The sequence below is a fragment of the Xenopus tropicalis genome, chromosome 8 (genome assembly GCF_000004195.4).
Source record: "Xenopus tropicalis strain Nigerian chromosome 8, UCB_Xtro_10.0, whole genome shotgun sequence".
NCBI classification, from domain to species: Eukaryota; Metazoa; Chordata; class Amphibia; order Anura; family Pipidae; genus Xenopus; species Xenopus tropicalis.
This window is the reverse complement of record NC_030684.2, coordinates 90,871,485-90,895,605: the sequence shown is the minus strand read 5'-3', so window position 1 is coordinate 90,895,605 and position 24,121 is coordinate 90,871,485. Positions and strand designations below refer to the sequence as shown.

The window sequence follows — 24,121 nt, the reverse complement described above, 5'->3', positions numbered from 1 at the left end:
TATGGTAAGACCTACAAAAAAACTTGTGGGGTGTGCTTTGCAAGCCTAACCTCAACATGTGTCACCAGATTTCACTTTGAAAATCTTGTAACCTTAATTTTGACTGTTAAGTGTGGCAGTCATATACTGGAAATATTCTACATGTAGCATACCTGGCAGATCTGTGAAAGATATCCCCTGATTTCTAGTGAGTTCTGCTGGTCCTGAAAATCGTCCTGATGATACAGGGTATTGATAAAATCTTTCTGGCCTTCTAGATGGGAAGGGTAGCTCAGGATATGGTAAACCTGGAAAAATTTAGCATTAAATATTATAATTATTAATATACACCAAAATCTATTTGAAGGTCAATGTTGTTTAAGTTTTAAAAAAAACTGTGAGCATTACACTGTCAAATCCCAATGTTCCAAGGCTTAGAAAAAGCACAAGGTGGCAGAACCTGATAAAACTATATGGACACACTTTGTACTTGCTCCAATGTGCATTTGTGTTTTCCTTATCACTGAGTGGTTGCCACATGAATAAGCACCAGGATTCCATTAAGAAAGGGACTAGGGTTTGCGTTTTTAATATTATCCCCATCTTGTGTTTCAAAGCTTCACCTGAATGTCCTTGTCTTTAAATAATGTTCATGTACTTTTCTACTGCGTTAAATGGACAAATTAAAAGAATTCATCAAATGGATCCTACAGCTGGATGGCGCCCTGAGGTCCATGCTAAACCAAGAAGCTTATATATGACAATTTAACAATCCTTCAAGGAGTTTATATTTATTTATTTTATTTTTTTTGTCACTTTGCCCACTTTAAAGAAGGCACTATATTTTTTACCTGGTGGTGGCATACTGGCTTTATGGTCTCTCTCCCATGGAGGTGATAAAGAACCAGCATCAGAATGTGTGCGCTGCTGATCTGCCTTTCGATCAGCATTTATGTCCCCACGTTCTTTAACTCCGCCATGTGCTGGGTAATATCCAGGAGGTCTCACACCTTGTTAAAAAGAAAGTGAATTATTTTGACATACATAAATAAACTGCATAAAGACAAGCAACAGATATATGCCATTACTACACCTTTCACTGATATGTACCCTTTAATGTCCTATCTTGCAATAACTACAGATGCATACTTTGCCTGTTCTATACCTTTTCATTTCCACTAACCAACCATTTGCTGCAACACCTAAAAAACCCCACCTCACTAGATACTGAAGCCCAGACATAAATATCAAATCTCAGATTTTTAAGGATATAAATATTTCTGAGCTAAATCTCTTCTATTTTTCCAGTGTTTTTACAGCTCCCTGGATTATTATCCTTTATAAATGTCTATTTGCATTTGCAAGATTTCATTCATGTCTGCTGTTATCCATTTTACAACCTTCCCCAATATTTTTCTTTAGCTCATCTGGGTTACTATAAAACTATACAAAGCAAAATTAGATTAAAGGTGAAATCCTATCAGACAATGGCATACAACAGCTGGAAAATAATTATGTGGTTGACACAGACTTTAACAGGAAAGCACATACCTCTGTCTACTCCTGGAAGCATTGGAGAGAGCCTCAAAGGGCCTTCTAGAAGGGTTGGGGGAGAGAGAAATGCTCTGCTATCTGGCAGTCTGCTAATGGGAGATATTCCATATGGTGAGCTATCTGAAGGGGAGAGAGAGAAAAGAATCAATGTACCAACTGAGGAAGGAACAATAAGCAAGGAGCTAAGAATTATTATTAATACTAAAATATCTATTCTGTGCTGATGATACACAACAGGTGTCACTCTGGTTGTTAGTGGAAAAACGACATCCACCATTCTGGCATATCCTCATAAGGTAAGCTAATAAAGAGATGCTGGATTGCAGTTTAAGATCATCAATGGTTTCCTATTTTAGGATTTTCCTTTACTTAAAAAAAACCCACACACATAAAAAAAAAAGAAACGAGAAAAAAACAAGACAGAAGTGGTAAATCACTTCAAAGACTAATATAATTGCAAAATAATGTGATTATTGGGTCGTAAACAAGGTTTCTACTAAAAATAAATTCTCAAACAATATTAAAAGTATACCTTGGTGGTTTATAAAAACATCTGCATAAGCTATTAGGGAAAGAGAGAAAATGTTTTTATATTCTGATTAAAATACTATTTAAAATATTCTACATTCCAGTCAATATGGCTTGTGAGTAACTATGAATAGCCACGTTGCTTCTTAACTAAAATGAAGCAGCACACCATAAACAAAATGAAAATACTTATCCAAACAGGGTGCTACAGAGTCTGGCCCATAAGTTGATTGTTAGGTGCTAAACAAATAAAGAAGGCCAATGCTTAAAAGTAATATACACAGGCGAATTTCATTTTTACCAAAGATATCCCGGAACTGAGTTCATTTATACACTGGGGTGTCAGTGGGGAGTTGTGTTTATCATTTTTTTTTATATATTACATACTGTAAATAGTATTCAATTATTTGCAAAAGATTTTGATTACAGCAGAGACAGGACAACTGCGTGACATACCTCTGCCTATAGCATGAATCACATCCAAAGCAAATGGATCCTTTTCCAGAAGTTCCACTTTATATTCTGCTTCTATTAATCTGCGAAATGGGAAGCACACACATGCAAGATGAAACATTCATACCTGCCACATTTATAATTTATTTCTACATATCCTGTAAAGTAAAAAGTGGTAAAGGGAGCAGACTATTTTTTCTTTGTCATTTACACAATAATGTACTGCTTTTAAGGTTCTGCACAATACTTACTTCTGTCTGAAATGTGCTGTCTCTTTTTTGATCTCACTTAAGTGCCTCTCTGCAGCCCTTGCTGTGAGCTAGAAAAGAATTTGATTCCAATTGTGAAAATATCTTAATGCTCGGGATTAACAGTTAATTATTCAAAAATTGAATGTGAATATGTCAATATGGGAATGAATGGAAACTCACCCAGTTGTCATGAGATTTTTTTTCATAAGAAGTAACCTGAGATAAAAGAAAACAAAATAATTGTTATTGGATTTTAAATAACTGCTATTTTATTTTTAGAGTGGATAGTTGTAGAATAGTTGTTGTTGGGCCACATTGTTTGCCGGGGGACTAATGATTTCAAACGCACTACATATTTACAAGGCAATGTGGGAATCATGCACAATAAGGGGCTTCATTTTCACCTCATTTTCTGTAATAATTATTTCTTCTTCGTCCCTTCCATGTCAGTACGCATGGGCAGTATTGCCCCCACAGCTAGGAGGTAGGACCTATATACCAAAGCCAATCAAAATTAGCCCTTACCTATAAGACCATGTGACTTCCTCCTCACCACTGTTATTTTTTGTCCTACTGAACAGGAGGTAGGATCTCCCTCCTCACCATTTTGTGATTTCACAGTTTGATTTTTCTTTTGTTTTTGTCATTTTATTTATTTATTTTATTTTTTACCTCTGTGTATACATAGAGGGATGATTCCCAGGTAATGGAGAAGATTTTACCTGATGCCCCAATAAGTAAAGTAATCAAACTTTCACCTATTGGGAAGAAATGCAGGTGTGGGCATACCCATGGTCCTAGCCTTGTGCTAAAATAGCCCCCTGCTCTATTCCCATGTTTGCACAGTATGCAAACAGCTGCTTAGTGGGAAAGTATACAGGCGTGGGTATTTCCACTTTCCTGCCTGTGATCAATTGAGTCTCCTTTTTCCTATGGTGTTTTGAGCCTTTGAAGACATTTCGGACTAAAGGGCCATGGGTATGGATATGGGCTAGTGATAACTAAGCCTGAATCTGGTGAGTATGAATCTTCAGTCTCCACTGTGTGTTTGAAATGCTCAGTGCACTGAGAAGCCTGCATACTAATGAGCTAATTATGGCCCTCAGCTGAAGGCTGTCTGGGTTCTTGTGGGAGTTGCCATGCTGCTGACTACTCACTGCTATCTGGTAAGGCTCCTTTAGGGCACTTTGCTATTGATATCTTTAGTGTTTTTACTGTAAGCCTGAGTCCTCTGTGCAGACACAGCAGGTATGGGTGCAGGTATGGGTGCTCGTATGTGTGCTCATTTACACCAGGTGCTTCCAAGACTGTTCTAGGAGTTGCACTGCTGTAGCAGTATGGTATCTCCTTTTCTTACGGGGAGTCTGCACCTTATAACCAGCCTTTCTCCAGGGTTCTGACTGGAGTTTGCATTTTGCCTACAAGCCAATTTTATCCTGTAAGGTGTTTGTATGCTTCTAGGCCTACTTGCTATTGCTGTTTCATATTGTTAGCCTTTCTTGGTGAGTCGAGTCTACCATGCAAACTCTGCAGGTATTGGGGCTCATTATTACACTGGGTACATCCAGACTGGCTGGGAGTTGCACTGCTGTAGCAGTATGGTATCTCCTTTTCTCGCAGGGAGTCTGAACCTTATAACCAACCTTTCTCCACGGTTCTGACTGGAGTTTGCATTTTGCCTACAAGCCAATTTTATCCTGTAAGGTGTTTGTATGCTTCTAGGCCTCCTTGCTATTGCTGTTTCATATTGTTAGCTTTTCTTTGTGAGTCTACCATGCGGACTCTGCAGGTATGGGAGCTCATTATTACACCAGGTGTGCCCAGACTGGCTGGGAGTTGCACTGTTGTAGCAGTATGGTATCTCCTTTTCTCACAGGGAGTCTGCACCTTTTAACCAGTCTTTCTCCAGGGTTCTGACTAGAGTTTGCCTTTACCTACAAGCCAGTGTTATCTTGTTAGGTGCTTGTATGCTTCTTGGGCTCCTTGTTATTGCTATTTCATATATGTAGATTTCCTTGTGAGTCAAATCTACTGGGCAGACACAGCAGGTATAGCAGCTCTTATTTCATCAGGGGCTTCCTGGTTTAACTGGGGTTTCTGCTGTGGCAGTGGTGTACCTTTTCCTGCTTATTTTATTTCTGCAGGCCCTGGTTGGGTCTTTGGCTTAAAAGGCAGTTTTTTCCTACCAGGTATGAACAGAGTTGTAGTTCAACCACTCCTTTTTCTTTCTGGTGTGTTTACAGGTATATTTCTGTCTGCTAGCATGATAGGAGCCAACATTAGTAAATGTTTGATTGCTCTGTGACTGTCATTTTGCATGACTGCCGGCTTGTGCTATGACTTTTGCTTACGTGCCTGTTGGTCGTTGTCCTGGTTATGGCCTTTGGTCAGCGTGACCGCTGTTCTTGGTCCCTGTTAGCCAGTTTTTTGCTATGTCTCTGGCTTGCATGACTGATGTTCCTTGTTTTGGGCTTTGCCTTGTGTGCCTGTTGACCCTGGCCGTGATTATTGTTTTTGGTTTGCTTGGCCGTTGGTTCTGTCTATGGCCTTTGCCTCACTTGGCTGCAGTTCCTGCTTATGGCCTCCGGCTCATCTGTCTACTGCCTCTGACCCCTGGCATCAGACTTTCTGCTATAGCCTTGACTTGCTTGGCTGCTGGTCCTTTTCATGGACTTTGTCTTGTGTGTCTGTTGGCCCTGATTATGGTCTTTGGCTTGCTTGGCTGTTGGTTCTGTCTATGGCCTTTGCCTAACTTGGCTGCAGTTTCTGCTTATGGCCTCGAGCTCATCTGTCTACTGCCTCTGACCCCTGGCATCAGACTTTCTGCTATAGCCTTGACTTGCTTGGCTGCTGGTCCTTGTCATGGACTTTGCCTTGTGTGCCTGTTGGCCCAGATTACGGTCTTTGGCTTGCTTGGCTGTTGGGTCTGTTTATGGCTTTTGTTGCCCTTGGCTGTGGTTCCGGGTTATGGCCTTTGGCTTGCTTTGCTACTGCCTCTCACCCCTGGCAGCAGAATTTTTGCTATAGGCTTGCCTGCTGGTCCTTGTTTTGGACTCTGGCTTGCTTGCCTGCTGGTCCTTGTTGGCTTGAGTGGCCACTGGTCCTTGGTTTGGCCGTTTTCTTTGCTTGGTTGCTGGCCCTGGTTCTGGCCTTGACTCACTTGGCTGCTTCTTCCATTCTGGCTTTTAGCTCACTTGGCCGCTGGTTCTGGTTTGCTTGGCCGTTTTTTCCCAGTTCTGTCCTTTGGCTTGCTCGGCAGTGGGATCTGATTTTGGCCTTTGGCTTGCTTGCCCATTGGTTCCAGTTTTGACCTTTGGCTCACTTGGACATTAGTTTAGTCTTTGACTTGCTTGTCCATTGGTTCAGACCTTTGGCTCTGGTTTCAGCCTTTTGGCTCTGTTTTGGGCCTTAGTTTGCTTGGCCATTGACTCTGGTTTTGGCCATTGGCTCCAGTTTTGACCTTTTGGCTCACTTACCCATTGGTTTTGGCCTTTGGTGTGACCGTTGGCCCGGTTCTGGTCTTTGGCTTGCTTGGCCATTGGCTCTGATTCTGGCCTTTGGCTTGCTTGGCTCTGGTTCTGGCCTTTGGCTTGCTTGGCCACTTGGCTCTGGTTCTGGCCTTTGGCTTGCTTGGCCGCTTGGCTCTGGCCTTTGGCTTGCTTGGCCGCTTGGCTCTGGCCTTTGGCTTGCTTGGCTCTGGCCTTTGGCTTGCTTGGCTCTGGCCTTTGGCTTGCTTGGCCTTTTGGCTCAGGTTTTGACCTTTGGCTTGATTGGCCTTTTGGCTCTGTTTTTGGCCTTCAGCTTGCTTGGCCATTGGCTCCAGTTTTGGCTTGCTTGCCCATTGGTTTTGGCCTTTGGCTTGCTTGGATGGTGGCTCTGTTTCTGGCCTTTGGCTTGCTTGGCCGTTGGCTCTAGTTCTGGCCTTTGGCTTGCTTGGCGTTTGACCAGTTTTGGCCTTTGGTCCTGGTTTGTGGCTCATTTGACCCCGGTTTTAGCCTTGGTTTGCTTGCCAACTTGCCCTGTTTTCTGTCCTTTGGCTCCCAGGGAGACTGGCCCTGGTTAGGAGCTTAGGCTCATAGGATGCTGGCAATTGTTTATGAGGCTGCCAATTTTGGTGTGCTCCTTGGTGCAGGTGGCTGCTGGCCTTAGCTTAGTCCTTGGCGTATATGGTTGCCAGTCATGCTGTGGTCCTTGGTGCAGGCATGTGGTTGGCTGCCTTTGATATGGTATTTGGTTCACGTCATGGTGTGCCTTGGCGCTTGTGGCTGTCTACCTTAGCTGCTTTCTTTGCATGTGTGGGTGCTTGTTTTTCACCTTGTATTCCACTCCTTACTAGCAGTGGCTAGTTTAGGGAGCGGTTTCTTTGCAGTTACAGTATCTGAACAGTCCATCAGTGGTTGCAGAGTCATGTATTGCAAGCACAGCGCTAGTTTTTTGCTATTGCTTGTGTGTTAGCTATCTTTCACTCTGGGCTCTTGCATGCAGGGAGGGCAGCTGGCGTGTTCTCCAGTGCTTTGCTTGACATGTCCACCACTGCTTTCTGGCAGGGTGTTGGTTTGTCCGCTGGTTGTTTAGCATGCATAGTATATGGCGCTTCTGACTTTCATGCAGGGTGGCTAGATGGTACATTGAGTATGGGCTGGCTGTGCACCAGTTGTTCCATGCATGTTTTCCAGTTGATTCCAGTCATGTTTTACTGGTTAGCTGATCTTCCATCTGCAGGTCGTGTACAGTTCCTAAACCTGGCCCTAACATTGCTGGTTAGGTAGCCTCTCAAGGTTGGTAGCTACAGTGAGTGGTAGGAAGTTGGGTTTCAGCCTGTCATGCTCTGTTACAGGCTGGAGTCCCTAGCTTGTTTGTGCCATAGGGGGGCTTGATGGCTAGTGTGCCCATCTTTGGCTGATCTCTGGGGGTGTTGAGTTTGACGGCTGTCAACACCAATTTAAGCTGATACCGGTGTGCTTTGGAGCTAGATGCTTGTGTGCCACAATTATTTTTCTAGGGCCCCAGGTTAGTGCTAAGGATTGGGGGCATAGAGACAGCTCTAGTGGATAATGCATCAGAGTTGTGGTTAACTGGTTGGTTGCTGCGGGGCTGGTAACACCAGTGAACTGCCCAGTGTCAGAGTCATGATTGTGACCATTTTCTTCTTGTTGGCAGAGGATCCTCCCGAGCCGGGCTTGGATGTTTATGGCAACCGTAGTGTGGAAATCCCTCTGGTCCCTGAGAGGATTCTTGTAATGGTCCGTTTTTTCTTGTGATGCTTGATTTGTTTTTAGCATCTGTTGATATTATTGTTCCCACCCCTTATATTTTAGGGGCATGGCTTGGTAGATCCCATGCGTACTGACATGGAAGGGACGAAGAAGAAAATGAGAATTTCACTTACCTCTTATCGTAAATTCCATTTCTTCTAGTCCCGACATGTCAGTACGGGGTTTCCCATCCCAAATATTTGCTTCTTGTATTGCTTGGCAAATGTATAACAGTGGTGAGGAGGAAGTCACATGGTCTTATAGGTAAGGGCTAATTTTGATTGGCTTTGGTATATAGGTCCTACCTCCTAGCTGTGGGGGCAATACTGCCCATGCGTACTGACATGTCGGGACTAGAAGAAATGGAATTTACGATAAGAGGTAAGTGAAATTCTCATTTTATAAGGGATGAAACAGTGTGCTGGCAATCTTTCTACTCTTTTTTTTTTACCTATAATGGCTGTTTATCATTACTAGCAGCTGGAAAGACCACAATGTAAATATAGCCTTGTTTGGATTCGCTCCAACGCCCTGCTAAAAATACAGCCATAGCAAAATGTCTTCAAGTATTTCATGCAGTTCAACAAAAGTAACAGACCTGACTTTGGTAGGAATAGACTGTTTTCTCAATTTCATCTTCCAGTTCCTTCACCCGTGTCCTGTTGGGGACATGAGAGGGCAAAACATTAAAATCCTTTCATGGCAAAGCTTATAACTCTATTTAGGATTTATCTATGTATTTTTATTCTCTTACTTGACAGTCAAAAGTTCCCCAGTTGCCAAATGTATTTTTTCATCTACTTTTGAAAGCTTCTCCTCTTTTTGAATACGCTCCTTCTCCTGCACGGTCAACTTTCTGAAATGATAATAATGCAAATATAGAACACAACACAAATAGAAAGTGCATAATTACTGGCACACCATGCATTAAAGTGCAAGTAGTTCATATACTCATCATGTAATTTAACTTTGTATTTGACCAATGTTCCCTCTAATTTCTTCTTGGTTTGGTGCTCAAAAACATTTGTGTGTGAACAATTTTAAAAACTGTGTGCTTAGGTCACATTGTATATGATTGTACAATAGTCTGTAAATTTCAAGTATAGGAGATCAATAATATATGCATCTGTTAGAAACTCTAGCATGAAGCACGTAGTCTTGCAAGTAAATCTCAAAAACAGATCCCTACATACACCAATCACATGACTGATACCATAATACATACTGATATTATTTATGAGAGAGAGAGAAGCTAGAAGCAAAATGTATGTCCTTTTAACAACTTTACTGTAGTAACTTGCTTCTATGACTATCTGTTGTGCTTGTGCTGCATATACAGGTATCGGACCCCTTATCCGGAAACCCGTTATCCAGAAAGCTCCGAATTACGGAAAGCCTGTCTCCCATAGACTCCATTATAAGCAAATAATTCAGAATTTTAAAACTGATTTCCTTTTTTTATGTAGAAATAAAACAGAACCTTGTAATTGATCCCAACTAAGATATAAATAATCCTTATTGGATGCAAAACAATCCTATTGGGTTTAATTAATGTTTTATTAATTTTTTAGTAGACTTAAGGTATGGAGATCCAAATTACGGAAAGACCCCTTATCCGGAATACCCTTGGTCCCGAGCATTCTGGATAATGGGTCCTATACCTGTACCCTAAAGCTGCTCTGATTTTGCTACAGTAGTATCCCAATGTCAGTTTCTGTAGCTATGCAACATTATACCTGTGAAGTTTCTTTTCATTTTCTTGATACATTTCTGACATCACACTCATTTTGTGCTTCATATTTTCCACATCTCCTTCAAGCTGTTCCTTTTCAGAGATCAGGGACTGCTTAGTATTTTGAAGATTATTAATACATTCTGACAGAAGAAAAGAAACATGTATGTAATAAACATGGCAATGTAATACATTTACCAGTGCCAATAGATACGTTTCCTTAAAAGAGAAAAAAAATATGGAGAGAAGTAATCTGCATAACCATTATTTATACACAGACTAGTATTGGATGTCTGCTAAAATTGGGAATATATTATTTGGTCATAGGGCAATAAAGCAAATCACACACACACAAACATGACTGAAATTGCTCTCTGTTGCCCTCTGTGAGAATATCTTGAAAGCTCTTATTCAAGTACTTGCCAGGCAATTCTTTCCTGGAAACACAGAGGCCAAGAAAAAATGCTACATAATGGGGTTCAAATTCTATATGTAAGTAGATATAGGAAAAAAATAGAAAAATGTTCATATTTGAGAAGCGGGGGGAATGTAACCCAGTGTATTAATCACATGGGGATTTCCAGCTTTGTACAATCTGAAGTACTTTTTATGAAGGCAGTAACCTTCTACAGACACTTCTGGCAAGGAGGTCTGTATGCTAATGTAAATTTGCACCCACACAGTATGAACCAGATTCACTATATGCATACTTCAACAGCAGTCCCTTATTAAGTAACCCCTCACTCATGCAGCTAAGATTTGTAAAAAATATGCTGGAGTCTCAAGTGATGCTGAAGGGGAAGGTAAAAAAGACTTGTGTTTTTTCCCATATGTGGTTTGTACAGAATCATTAACTTACCTAAAAGCTGTTCTTTGACTTTCATTTCATCAGAGAGGTTATCATACAACTGTTTCTTTTCCGATTCTGTACTTCTCAATGATGCATTTAGCTGTTTATGGTAAGAGATGGTCTTAACAAATGTACAAAAACATAAACAAGCACTATTTATAACTTTTTTTTATAATTTTTTAAACTTGACATTTATTTATACGTATATATATATATATATATATATATATATATATATATATATATATATACCTTGCATTTTTGTTACATTATTTTCATTTTATGGACTGCACCCAGGCATTTTGCCAGAGTTCTAAAGTGAGTGCCTGTTGAGACTTTGACATATTATATATATATATATATATATATATATATATATTATATATATATATATATATATATATATATATATATATATATATATATATATATATATATACACATACACACACATACACATACATAACTTTATATAACTTTGAGAAAGGCTGAGGTTTTCAGGCGAAACGTCAGTTCACCAGTTAATAAAAAGATTATTTGTTTTGTACATAAGTCCTGTGAGAGCGGCTTCTTCGTTATCTAGTATAATATATATATATATATATATATATATATATATATATATATATATATATATATATATACACACACACACACACATATATATACATATATACACACGTATATTTATTACACATTGTTTCTACAAGGATACCTATAGCAGGCAGCGATACGCACCTTACATTATAAATATATATTCCCTTCATCCATTCTAACATATAGGATTATTCCTATTACTTTTATTAAATGTTCTGAAGTGTAAAAGTGCACTCAAATGTACACACATATACAACTGACTGGGGGAAGAACATAAGGGGTTCAAGCACCACTGCATAAAGCTTTTTGGAGTGTGTGCAGTGTTGGATTTTCACTGCACATTTGAACATTGTTAAAAGCTCTATCTACTGATTGCAGCTGGGTCACACTCAAGCGTTTTGGCAAACTTTTGCTCATATGTGTTGATGAAGAAAAGGAAACGGGTGGAAGAAGTGCCATCAGTAAGATTTATTTTCCATACTGGAAGATAAATAGTGCAGTTAACCTTCTGTAGTGGCAAATCAGCCTTCTTCTGGAAATCTTTGCTTACCAAAATCAGTAACAATTTCTAAAGTCAGCCCAGAAAATTTGAGACAAAATGCACACAAAATGAAAAACATGAATACAGGAATGAAAAAAATAAATAAATGCAAGACATACCATGGCAGCATAAATTAACTTTTTTATAGTCCGCTTCTGAGGGTCAGCTACATTTTATAGGAAGAAGGAAAAAAAAAAAAAAAAACATCGTCAGACAATAAGCTAGTAAGACAGCCCCCAAAACAACAAACCTCTGTTCCAATAATGAGGCAGGTGTCCTTTTTGCAGAAATTAGGTGACCATTTTGCAGAAATGACATACTTCTTTATCTAGCGTGAAGCTCCACCCCCTTTAGTATACTGAACCTTCCTTCCTCTTGGAAGCCATTCAGGGAGCTGTGTACTGATCATGCCAGCTCTCTTTTTATACTATCACTAATAATTTTCTCACTTTTATAGAAAACTGTGACAGACAGTACACATTTTAAAAATAGAAACATGGAAAGATACAAAAAAAACACCACAGGCAAAGCCACTGTTCTGTGCAGTTTTTGCTGCCTCTTCAGAAGGCTTGCTACACCAAGCCTAAATGAAAACTATATCGCCAGAATGGATACTTAACCAACAGACAGTTTATATCATATTAAGTGCCCTATTTAAGAATCTTACGTAATTCCTTTTAAATCTTTTACCTTGAGCCACCATTTTGTGATGGCTAGGTACTCCCTTAAACATTTACCTGACGGCAAAAGCTTTCCAAAGTTTGAAAATAACAAAAAAAATCAAAGAGAAGGTGGATATTAACTGGAAAATCAATGTTTAACATAAAAGTAGATACTTAGTGGATAGTATAATGAAACATGTTGGGGAGTGGAAGGGAAATGGGGGACATTTATTTTTGTTACCTAAGGATTCTCCATTTTCAAAGTCCCATGTTAGATTGGGGATAGAAAGGTCTTCTCCTTCTTCAACTTCATCCATCTCTGGGCCCCAGTCTTTCATTTTCAACAAATTGTCAATAAGTGACTGCAAGGTATTAATGAAAAATAAAATGCTTCAGAAATTTGCAGAACGTTTATTAAGTGCTAGTAATTCCCAGCAGACAGAATTCCACTAAACTAGAGTAAAATCACTAAAGACTAAATACTGATAGGCAATTGATAAGTATATTTAATAAACTGAGGTGACAACAAAGACTAACTAAAATAATCTGATTAGTATAGGCATAGCATTTCAAAATTAAATAAAAAAAAAAATAAAAAGCAAGACTAAATAAGTGACTTAAATATTTCTTTGCACTTTGCAAAAATTACATGTTTTAAAGGTACCATATAACAAAATCACAGAAAAAAGGTCAAAAGATTATTTTCTTTTAAATGACTTTATACATGTTCATAGATTTAAGCTCAAATTTAAAAATCCTCTACTGGTGACAATACAGTTTGCATCTCAAACTTTGAGACACAATACATTTCACACTTGGGAAACTCTTACACTTAGGGGCTGCATTATATTTATGTTAAGTAAACTACGATGTTTCAGTGAACAGTTAGACCAGGAGAATTCTAAAGCATACTTTAATCTGGATCTGTTTATTGTTCATGTCTTCGTGCATTGCATCCACCGATGAACTCAGCATTTTAGAATTCTCTGCAAGTTCACTAAACCTTTCTTCCCATCCCTCTGCTTCCTTGGAAAGCTGCATTGAAAAACAAACAAAATGTATATTTTATCTATAAAAGCCCTGATGGAAGTTTAAGATCGTATAAATTATGCTAGATTAACCTCCGAGCAGTAACCCACAGCAACCAAAAAGATGTTTGATTTTAAATATGCGAACAGTAAATGCTGTCTGTCTATTTGTGCACCTAGGCTAACTTAGTGCTTTTTATAACATCACCCCATTAGAATGTTCTCCTAAAAAAAAAAAAAAAAAATTTAACAACTCAAAGCCATTAGCAGCCTCATGCAAAATCTCAAAATGTATAACTAGGAGTTTAACATTAGCAACTTCTAGAGTTCATATCTATTTTTTTTTTTTTTTTTTTTTTTTTTTAAAAGAGAAACAAATGAAATCTACATTATTCCTGAATTCTGACTTGCTTATTAAAGATCTTAAAGAATAAGTAAACCTTTTTTTTCTATCACTAAAATTACTCTAAACAGCCTCCAGAATTACCTACCTTTGTCCCAGCATTCTGTCTGACCTGGTTCCTCAGATAGAAGTTAATCGTTTTTCTTTGCTTTCTTTCTCAGAGTGAAGCCCCGCCCCCTCTTCGTGTTCAGGTCTCTCATCAAAAAAAAAAAACCCTGCTAATACACAGACTGGCTCCTGCTGCCTCCAGGCATGCCTAGAAGGCTCTCCAGGTCGACTAAAGGTAGTCGAATTGAAGATCGAACTGAATAGGAAGTGGGGGCAGGGATTCACTCTGAACCTGGCAGTCAAAAAACTATTGCTCTGTGAGGCTACAATGTTATTGTTACATTTACTTTTAATAACATTTTAATAACATTTTTCTATTTAGGTTTCTCCTATTCATATTCCAGTCTCTCCTTTAAACTGCTGCCTGGTTGCTAAGGTAATAAAGATCCTAGCAACCTCCAACCTGTAATGCTTCTGAACAAACAGTGTTACTCTCTACAACTACATCATACTAAAAGTTAAATCAAAAGGTGAACCCCTTTAAGTTTTGGTCTGTATAATCACACAAACCTGCTTAATGCTTTCTTGTAGATGAGATCTTTCTTCTATAGCATCTTGAGAGGATGTCTCTAGTCTGCCCTGATTAATCTCAAATACTTTCATGGTTGTGTGGATCTGCAAAAAAAAAAAAAAAAGTTAGATTATACACTGCTAGACACTAAGTAGTTCCCCAGTACTATGCAACGGCTATGTATGTATGTATGTATGTATGTATGTATGTATGTATGTATGTATGTATGTATGTATGTATGTATGTATGTATGTATGTATGTATGTATGTATGTATGTATGTATGTATGTATGTATGTATGTATGTATGTATGTATGTATGTATGTATGTATGTATGTATGTATGTATGTATGTATGTATGTATGTATGTATGTATGTATGTATGTATGTATGTATGTATGTATGTATGTATGTATGTATGTACGTACGTACTCCGGGATTTCTTGTGAAAAATCAAAACATATATTCAAAGTAGCATAAACAGCCGACGTAACGTTTCGGTCCCCATCGGGACCTTTCTCAGGGCATCCATGCCTTGTAACACACATCTTTAAATCACCAAAAACCAGTAAATCAATAGGAAGTGACATCACAGTGTACTGCCATAAAGTGGCTGAAGCCATAAAGCAAGTGAAAGTGCTGAAAAGTGCTGTCAAGTGTTCAGTGCTAGGCAACATCAGCCTAATAAAGTGTTAAGCAGCATTAACATAATAAAGTAACTTAGTGAAGACTGTTAGTCCAAAAATTACAGGTATGCATAATATCATATAAAAATTCATATAAAATTCCATACAGTAAACATTTGCAGTAAGAGGTTAATGTGCAACATAAAGTACTTTTTCAACCATACATTGACATATATACAGAAAGTGCACGTGCGAAACCTGTTGCTACATTAAAATCCAAAGTTAAATACATCCTTTATTACGCTGCGCAAGCCGATCAACTAACCTCACTATCCTGGCAATTGGGGGCCCCCAATTTTATATAGTTCAACTACTTAGTCTTATAGTTCAACTACTTAGTCTACACTAGTTGACACATATCTTAATATGCCAGGTACTAAATGACACTTATAAAGCAAGAAAATATTAATACGAAAAAACATACAATGCAAGTAGTTTAAAACAAACAAACCCAAAATCCATGGTCATCTTAGACGTTCATAGGACAAATTGTTTTAGTACCTGGCATATTAAGAAACGTTACGTCGGCTGTTTATGCTACTTTGAATATATGTTTTGATTTTTCACAAGAAATCCCGGAGTTGCTGTTTTTTTTTATACTATTGGAACCCTTTACCGAGCACACAGGTTTCAGCTTTGGTCACATTAAGTGACCCTCCTAAAACAGTGCTTGCGGTTTCTACAAATGCTAACATTTTTGATAAGTGACTAGTAGGACCTACAGCAAATAATGGTAAGGAAGACTTTTAGACTATTCCTCTTTACAAAACGGTTTCAATTCTTTACTGTTTCACAGATCCTTTGCAAGAAAACCTCTCTTCCGGTCATGTCAGAGTATATCATTTGGGTTCTGATCTGGACATGACTTGGCACAGTAGAATAATAATCTTTTGTCTAACTAATGCTGTTGTTGATTTAATTCCTTCCATGTGTATCTTCCACATATGGAATGGCATCAAGGGGCAGATTTATCAAAATGTGAGTTTAGGGCTTAATACATAAAAACTCACCCATGTTCTATTCATTCCCATGGGATTTTAGAAGTAATTAATCAAATGGTGAATTCTAACTTTCACCCATTGATAAATACCCTTCTAAAAATCCTATAGGAATGTTATTATGCATTAAGCTTTAAACGCTCATTTTAATAAATCTGCCCCCAAGTGTTAAAACAACAAACTATGCTGAGGCATCAAGTGTGTATAAGTTAATTTCAATATTAGACAAATCCCTTTCTCTACACAGTGAGATGTGGTATAGCAAGCATGAAACAAGTCTACATTACCTCTTCTTTTTGTGATTTTCCCTTCTTCAAATCATCTTCCAGAGTTTTGATTTTTTCATTTACGTTAGAAATCTGCGAATTTAGAAGCATATTTTGTAATAAAACATTTATATATGAATGTAATTAAAATCTAAAAATTATTATTTACAATGTGAAATTCTTTGTTAGACAGTTATGGCATTGTGAATTGTCATTGTGCACAATGCACTTTTAAAATGTGCTTGAAAGTGGCATAATCTTTTGGAGCAAAAAAAAAAAAAAAAAAAGGAAGAAGTTTTATCACAAACATTGTACACTGGTGCAAACATTAAATTAAACATTTTTTCCACTGGTGGAAGTGGTCACTAAACAGTTTTCGGGTTCACAAAAGCTATATTAAATTTGCACAAAGGTGTAAACTTTCGCATTGCAAATATATTTCTCTTTAATGATTTTCAATAGGCTCTAAGACTAGGCTCTAAACCAAGCAAAACTTTAATCAGATTACTACAGCTATACTGTATATTAGCAGCTCAGACACTTTGTAAAGCAATAGTTTGAAAATTATTAACAGGTACCATTATCTCTAACTGCATTTTAAAATGCACATAATTTCCTTGGCCAATTGCCCATAATTTCGAACCAGATGTTTGCCTTTACTGTTCTAACTGCACTAGACAAGTAAAAGCTAACTGCTGGTAGGTTGATATGGATAACCAAACATAGATGACAGTTTTGCATGTCTTGCTACAACTTAAAACACAAAAGATCTGATTGGTTGCTATGGGCAACATCACCGGTGATATTGGCTTACACACTAATAAATATGCCCCAAAGTGTATAATAACCGCACTCCCCGTTATTTTTCCATTTAGAAATAAATTACCTTAGTTTCTAACTCCAGTCCCAGTGCCTTCTCTTCTTCCAGCTCTTGTTCCAGTTTAAGGATTTTCTCTTCCAAATCACAATTTGATTTCTGCAGGGTTTCCTGTAACGTCTAAAAGAATTTTAAGTTAATCATTAAGCTCTTTAGAAAGCCAGGGCCATATCTGGCCCTTTAGCCTTAAGATGGTTGTCATAGCTGCACAGTGCTTCATTCTCAATATTTATTATATTTCACATAGAATCCTATATGAATGCCGGGGTGTGGGTATATCAAGTGCTGATTGGATTCCCCCTTAGCTACAGGTCTGGGGCACAGTGGCAGAGCGAGGCACCAAAAAAGCATTATATATACATAAAAAATGTGTGCTGTGCAGTTAACAGCATAAAGTACCTCATTCCAGTATGTTTTCATACCAACCCAAAGTAACATTGTGAATTCTGAAAGGGTTAAAATTGCCATAAGAGCATCTAAATCAGGTTTAGAATCTCCTGACATTCCTCTGTTGTGTACACTAACCCTACTGCTTCCAGAATCAACAAAATAAATATAGCAAGATAAAAATAAATACATAAAGTAAGAGAAAGGCAAACTTATCCACATACTGGCCATATAGTGCAAGCACCAATAAGAACTTATTTTATTGGAAGGTTTAGTAATTTAACTTTGTTAACTTTACACTCATGTTAATCTAAATGTATTATGCTTAAAAATGCTGCTGACTTACCTATGTGTGAGAACATTGCCCCATAGTAAGCGCTGGACTTTCCTTTTAAAGCTGCCCATACACTTAAAGATCTGCAGATTTTATTGTCCCATGTATAGGCACCTTAAGGGCCACAGGAAATTTTTTTCAGATTTTGTGGGTTAGATTTTATCTGATCTTGTCATGCAACTGCACAAGATTCTGTAGGATCCAACAAAATCTGATCTCTATCATTTGTAAGGTAAAGTCAGGTCAGATAAAGTCGGATGACATGTTTTGTTTCTGCCTTTACATCTGACAGTCCATGTATTTAAATGAGAAAAAAAAACTGTCAGACACCATCAGATTTTCTCTTGTAAGATAAAGACACATCATGCAGCATTCCCTTGCAATAAGTGTGTCAGATAGCAATCTTTCCATGTAGTTTACACGTCAGATTTTTGTATCAGTTTTGTTATATTTTAACCCATGTGACTACATCTGACTTGTAGAATGTTTTGTCAATCTGACACCATCTGGCAAAAGCAGAAGACAGCCCATATAGAAAACACTGCTTCATATAAATAAACCATTCTCATTTCATGTATATTTATATGAGAGTGTGTGCTAAAGTAGCAAGATTTTTTAATTATAGGTCACTTACAATAATAAATTATCTGTTGGTTAAAGGGAATGTTCACCTGCAGATATATGTGCAAAAAGTGAACAGCCTATGCCACTTAAAAACATTTTCCTAATTGATGTTTATTACAAAGTGTTACGAAGATATTAACTTCTACAGCTCCTCTTTGCCAATCCTAAACAAATCACCTATTCCTCCCCCCCTCCCCGAAACTTGTTGCAGCCCTCAGGATGACAAAGTAGTAAGTTTGGCAATCTAGTGCTACTCTGCATGCCCCTTTAATTTGCATGTCATTGAGCTGATTGGTTGCATTGTGCCAGCCAATCATATCACTCACATACAAATTAACCAGAAGGAGGGCACATGCGCAAATAGCGCTTGGGGTTTTTTTTGGAACCCTGCAGGGGACAAAAACAGAAAACCAAGCTGAACAGGGAATTGAAGGTTGGTTCAAGAGGCAAAAAGGAGCTACAGAGCAGAATATGCCCTTTTAGCATTAATTCTGTAGGTAAAGTCTTCCTTTAACAACATGTCAAAATTAAATTTTATATAAAAAATATATTACCTTCTGCTCAGTGATTTCAGCGAGTAGTCGCTGATGGCTTGAGTCCTCTAGAGATTGCTGAACTTCTTCATACTATAATCCAACAACAAGCAAAAGGTTAAAGGGGTATCTTCTGGACTAATATTAATGGTAAAGGAAGATACCTTAATGGTCAAGCTTACTTGTTTTTGAATAATACTGAGTTTCTGTAGAACCTCACTCTTGCCATTCACTGCTTCAGAAAATTTAGCACTAAGTTTCTTTTCTCTGCCTAAAAGGAAAAGCACAATAAGAACTATACTTCATGGTTAAAAAGAGAAAAAAATCTATAGTGTTTACTCCTCCATTCAGTACTGCACATAACAATGACCAATTATAATAATAATTAAAAACATGCTCAAAACAACAGCAAGAGTACACTAAACCAGAGGATGTCAGACCTAACTGTGCCAAGCCCCCTGTTTAAGGACCAATATTTGGTGAGGGCCCACCTTATCTAAAAACAAGCCTCCAAACAGTTGAAAACATTGGCATTCAGCCATACATCCAAAAATATCTCAGACATGAAAAAGTGTTAACCAAAAAAATTGCCATGAATGACCTCCAGGGGCAGCTAGGACAACAAATAAGCATTCTTCCAAAATCTGTAGTTATTTTACTATGCCTGTTCCTGAGATCTTTGAGGGCTTGGCAAAATCGAACTTTCTCAAGCTGTAGGTCTGGGCTAAGTGCATCCAGATCCCACACAATTACTGGTGAGCTTTTAGTCACACAGTGAAAAGTTTTTTTTGTGATTTGCTAATTTACCATGACTCCAGAGCAAGTGCTATCTGAATGATGCCCCTCTGACCCCACCCCTAAGTAATACAGCACTGCCAAATGCAAGCAGTCACCAACATTTTAGAGAGCAGCACTGGTGGGCACAAGGTAGGCCTTGTCTTACCACATGCCATATGGCAGTAGAGAATTACACCTCCGCCACCTGCCCCACATAAATACAGCACTGCTAAATACAGACAGGGCTGTATTTATAGGAGATGTGCAGGTCCTTGTGCAAATACGTCTGGGGATGCTATTAGAGGGGTAAGGTGTAAAATGCAAGGAAAATGGCAGTTAGTACCAAATTTTAAAACACTGTCCCATCACATGTAAATGTCCCCACAACTCTCAGGCAGATCAGGGCTTTGCACCGCAGGAAGCCCAGGAAGACATGCATACGATTATTTCTTATGGGGCTGTACTATCACAGACACATATAAGTGCCAAACGATGATAGAACGCAACATGCAGCCCCATAAGAAAGAATAAGATTTGTTTCTTACTGCGCTCCCCTGCGGTAGAAGGCAGGAGGATACCACCACAGGGGAGTGCAGGAAGAAACACTCATCTGTATGAGACCATACTATCTCACCTAACAAAATAAAAGCTAGAAAACTAACTGCTGAACTAAAGCTTCCTATTAATCATCAACACATGACATACACCAAAAAAAGTACATACTTTAAGTCCTCTAATTGCTGAGCTAATATTTCCATTACCTTTCACCAGACTCTTGAAAGCCTTACAACCACTGACTGCACTACTGTATAATGCATGGTCCTTTTATACCGGTGCTTTAGTAGCCATAATGTCAACTCTACACAAATTATACCTTCAAGGAGGACAAATAGGAACAAAGAACATACCTGCATAACATCTGCTTTTAATCTGAAAATCAAAGTAGAAAAAAAAAAGTTAGCTCCACTGGAAGGATTTGTAAAACTTAACTATGTATAGGTGCATAGCTACAATTAATTTACTATTCATTCCAGACAAAGTGTCAAAACCCATTTGGTGATCTCAGAAATAAACATTTGGGAAAATTAAGGGTAATGTTAACAAAAAAATAATTAATTTTTTCATTAGGGCAAATGTAATTTTAATCAACTTTAACATCAATAGACTATTTACAATGTCTATTTTATTCATTTATTTTCAATCTTATTGCAATTGAAAACAGTGTATAGTGCCCCTTTCTGTGATGCTGGCATTCTGTTCCTTGAAACAATGTATCAAGGACAGCCTTGCAGGCTTTTTTACAGCTGGCTTCTGCTACATTGTTTCAAATGTCAGACTCACCAGTGCAGAGAAAAAAAGGAACAGATATATAATGCTTTCAATAGCTATTACATTCACAAATGATCAGTGCAAAGGTTTATTCTGGATGCATAGGACTACATGTTTCAGACCTAACTGTTCCTTCCTCAGTTATAACTTTTCACCTAAGGAAGGAAAAATTAGGCCTGAAACTACACTTTATATAGGAGCTGGTTTTACCTTAGCAACAAGGATTATACAGATTTAATTACTTACAGAGCGAACAGTTCTGCATGTAAACAATAACACTGTTGAAAACCCAAAAAGGGCAGTAAAAGCCACCACTTCCCAGGAACACCCATAGAAGTCAGAATCAGGAAGCAGATCTGATAAAGTTGACATGACCTATGGCAAAATAAGATAACAGAACTAATGTAAACATATGTTTAATAAATAGATATAAACTTAATCAAAGGACATTCAAGGGAAAATTGTAAAGTCAAAAACAAAAGAAAACTGAAAAAAATTCAGGTTTTAAAACATTAGCAAACACAGTAATATTTTTGTGCAATACTGTCTCTTCTATGTTTTAAACCACTTTTTACCTATTGTACCTTTTATACCTAAAATAATTCCAATTCCTCCCTTATACTCAGTAAAAAGCACCCAAAAAAGTCAGAATCACATGTAAACCCCTTTTTATTTGCACATTTGCAGTAACTATAAACTGCTAACTTGCCATTGCACAAAATGGTTTTCCTGTTTAGCTTTAAAGGAGAAGGAAAGGCTAATAAAGAGTTAATCTCAAGCTGCAGGCATACCTTCAGTTGTCTCTATAGTGCCCTTAAGTCTCCCCATATTTCTCCTGTTCAGATGATCAGAAGCCGCATAATGCCTCACTCCTGCACCAAGACCAAGGCCCCTGTATATGCCCAGTTTGTAAGACTATGAGTAAGCTTCCTGCTGATTGGCTCAGATCACACATTCCTAAAGGGGAGGGGGAGTTCTTAGCATTCTTGTGGGAGGGGGGTGCAGGAGAGGGGAGAGATGACAGAGCTGCTCAGACTCTGGCACAGGAAAAAAAAAAAGACAAGAAATCCTGTTTCTTTTGACAGAGAACGCAGCGCAGCATTTCTGTGAGTGCTTATGGCTGTATTTACATAGACCTTTCTGATAAAGCTTAGTTTTTACCTTTCCTTTTCCTTTAAAAAGATGGGATGGTGATGCATAGAATATGCTCGTTTACCATGCAGTAGTTTAAAGAGATGTTCCTTGCTAAACCTGTGCTGTGGGAAGTTGATTTGTACTGTTTATGCTTAAGAGTGCAATTCAATCATGTCTACATACTGACAGGTGTTAACAAACTGTTTATACCTAATACAGCAGCACATTTACATGTAGCTCCGGGTTTAGACGGATAGTGTTAGTTCAGAGAGTGAGACTATACAAGGTAAATGACTTCTTATCTTGAATGTGTTCATTTGTTTCAGGATTAAAATGAGCTTAACAAAGAGCATGTTTTGTGCTATTCTACAGACTCCAAGAACCTTTTACATAGATGTGCTGTATGCTGCACACATTCCTAATAGTTGCAGAACATCACTCACTATGTACGTATTACAGAACAAATGAAATCTACCTTTTCTGTGCAAGTCAGAGCCCCTTATTTACTGTACCAAAAATGATCTTTTCTGAGAAACTAGTGTATAATGCTTGGTATTCAATTAAGCTTTTAAGACTGTGATAAACACACATGCTTTCAAGATATACTATAAGGCAATATTAAGTGGATTACATCTGATCGCGAATGTGACTCTAGGGAGAGATCTTAGTTCCTGTTAAAATGCGACCACTTTGTCTAAACACTGACCTTTCATTTCAGTGATACTAAGCTGGCATTAAGGATAATACTTTATTAAAAAGTGGCCTTGGCTCTGGCAACCTAAGTGCAGTTGTTTTGTGTAAGACTTGTGTGACATTCTCTACACTATGGGGCACATTTTCTAATCACGAATGGGAAAAAATCGTATTGGAAACGAAAATTTCGGAAGATCGCAAATATCACGAAAATGCTTACGAAAAAATCGTATTAGTCACGATAATATCGCATTGGTGTTCCGAAAGTCACGGAATTTTCGTACCGACCAATTGTAAACAGCGGTAAAACCTTTCCGATTTTTTCGTGCAAACGTCTGAAAAAGTCGTGCGCCGTACGAAAAAGTCGTGCGGACGCCCGAAAAAAACGGCGAAAATATGCTCGGAGCGTTCGTGCTTTTGTAAATGTGCCCCTAAATGTTAGGTCTCCTTTTGTCTGAAACTTAAACGGCGGGGGGGTGGACATTAAAAGTGACAGCAAAGCTTCATCCATCTACCAAGTGAGTATTATGCTATTTGGTCACCATTCATTTCAGTCTCAGCCTGATCTAGAGCGAAGGTCCCTACTACTGTATATTTACACAAAGCAAACAAATAACGTTCCCCCTAAGGGATACACATGCAATGACTCTTGTGTACACAACAAATTGTGAACCACACAGAACAATATGTATTTTAAACTTGGAGAGACCAAGTCATGATGACACAAAGTCATGATATTTGTGTACATGACTTAATTGATATACATAAAATATAGGAAGGAACATAGCACACTAGAATTAATTAACTTGGGATGCAACTAACCTATTCTAAGCAAACTCTTGCATGCTTAAAATTTGAGTGACCCAAAAATATGCAGGTTCTAAGTAGACGGGGAGAATGCATGTTTCCACTGCATACCACTGGCCTGTTATGTTATGGGCACTTTGTTGTTAAAGCAATGATCATAGCTGTATAAGGTGGGCCAGAACTATTGTTTTTAAGAAAAAGTTAAAGGAGACATATCATATAAA

General features: G+C 38.1%; 1 protein-coding gene across 4 annotated transcripts in view; it reads right to left on the bottom strand.

Moving 5' to 3' along the window:
- The window catches only part of mia2 (MIA SH3 domain ER export factor 2), a 45,555-nt gene that overhangs the window by 2,798 nt on the left and 18,636 nt on the right, over nt 1-24,121 (bottom strand). For 3 of the 4 annotated variants that reach the window (XM_012968599.3, XM_012968600.2, XM_012968602.3), the window contains 21 exons: nt 21,510-21,638; nt 20,843-20,864; nt 19,340-19,428; nt 19,179-19,250; nt 17,289-17,399; nt 16,424-16,495; nt 14,452-14,556; nt 13,315-13,437; nt 12,644-12,764; nt 11,860-11,906; nt 10,612-10,702; nt 9,757-9,895; nt 8,775-8,876; nt 8,619-8,679; nt 2,946-2,981; nt 2,766-2,833; nt 2,518-2,597; nt 2,066-2,095; nt 1,531-1,653; nt 831-989; nt 153-287 (listed from right to left, as the gene is read on the bottom strand). In XM_012968599.3, coding sequence (XP_012824053.2) covers nt 153-287; nt 831-989; nt 1,531-1,653; nt 2,066-2,095; nt 2,518-2,597; nt 2,766-2,833; nt 2,946-2,981; nt 8,619-8,679; nt 8,775-8,876; nt 9,757-9,895; nt 10,612-10,702; nt 11,860-11,906; nt 12,644-12,764; nt 13,315-13,437; nt 14,452-14,556; nt 16,424-16,495; nt 17,289-17,399; nt 19,179-19,250; nt 19,340-19,428; nt 20,843-20,864; nt 21,510-21,638 — 1,915 coding nt within the window. The remainder of the gene's footprint in view (nt 1-152; nt 288-830; nt 990-1,530; nt 1,654-2,065; nt 2,096-2,517; nt 2,598-2,765; nt 2,834-2,945; nt 2,982-8,618; nt 8,680-8,774; nt 8,877-9,756; nt 9,896-10,611; nt 10,703-11,859; nt 11,907-12,643; nt 12,765-13,314; nt 13,438-14,451; nt 14,557-16,423; nt 16,496-17,288; nt 17,400-19,178; nt 19,251-19,339; nt 19,429-20,842; nt 20,865-21,509; nt 21,639-24,121) is intronic. The other variant, XM_012968601.3, reaches the window with a different exon arrangement.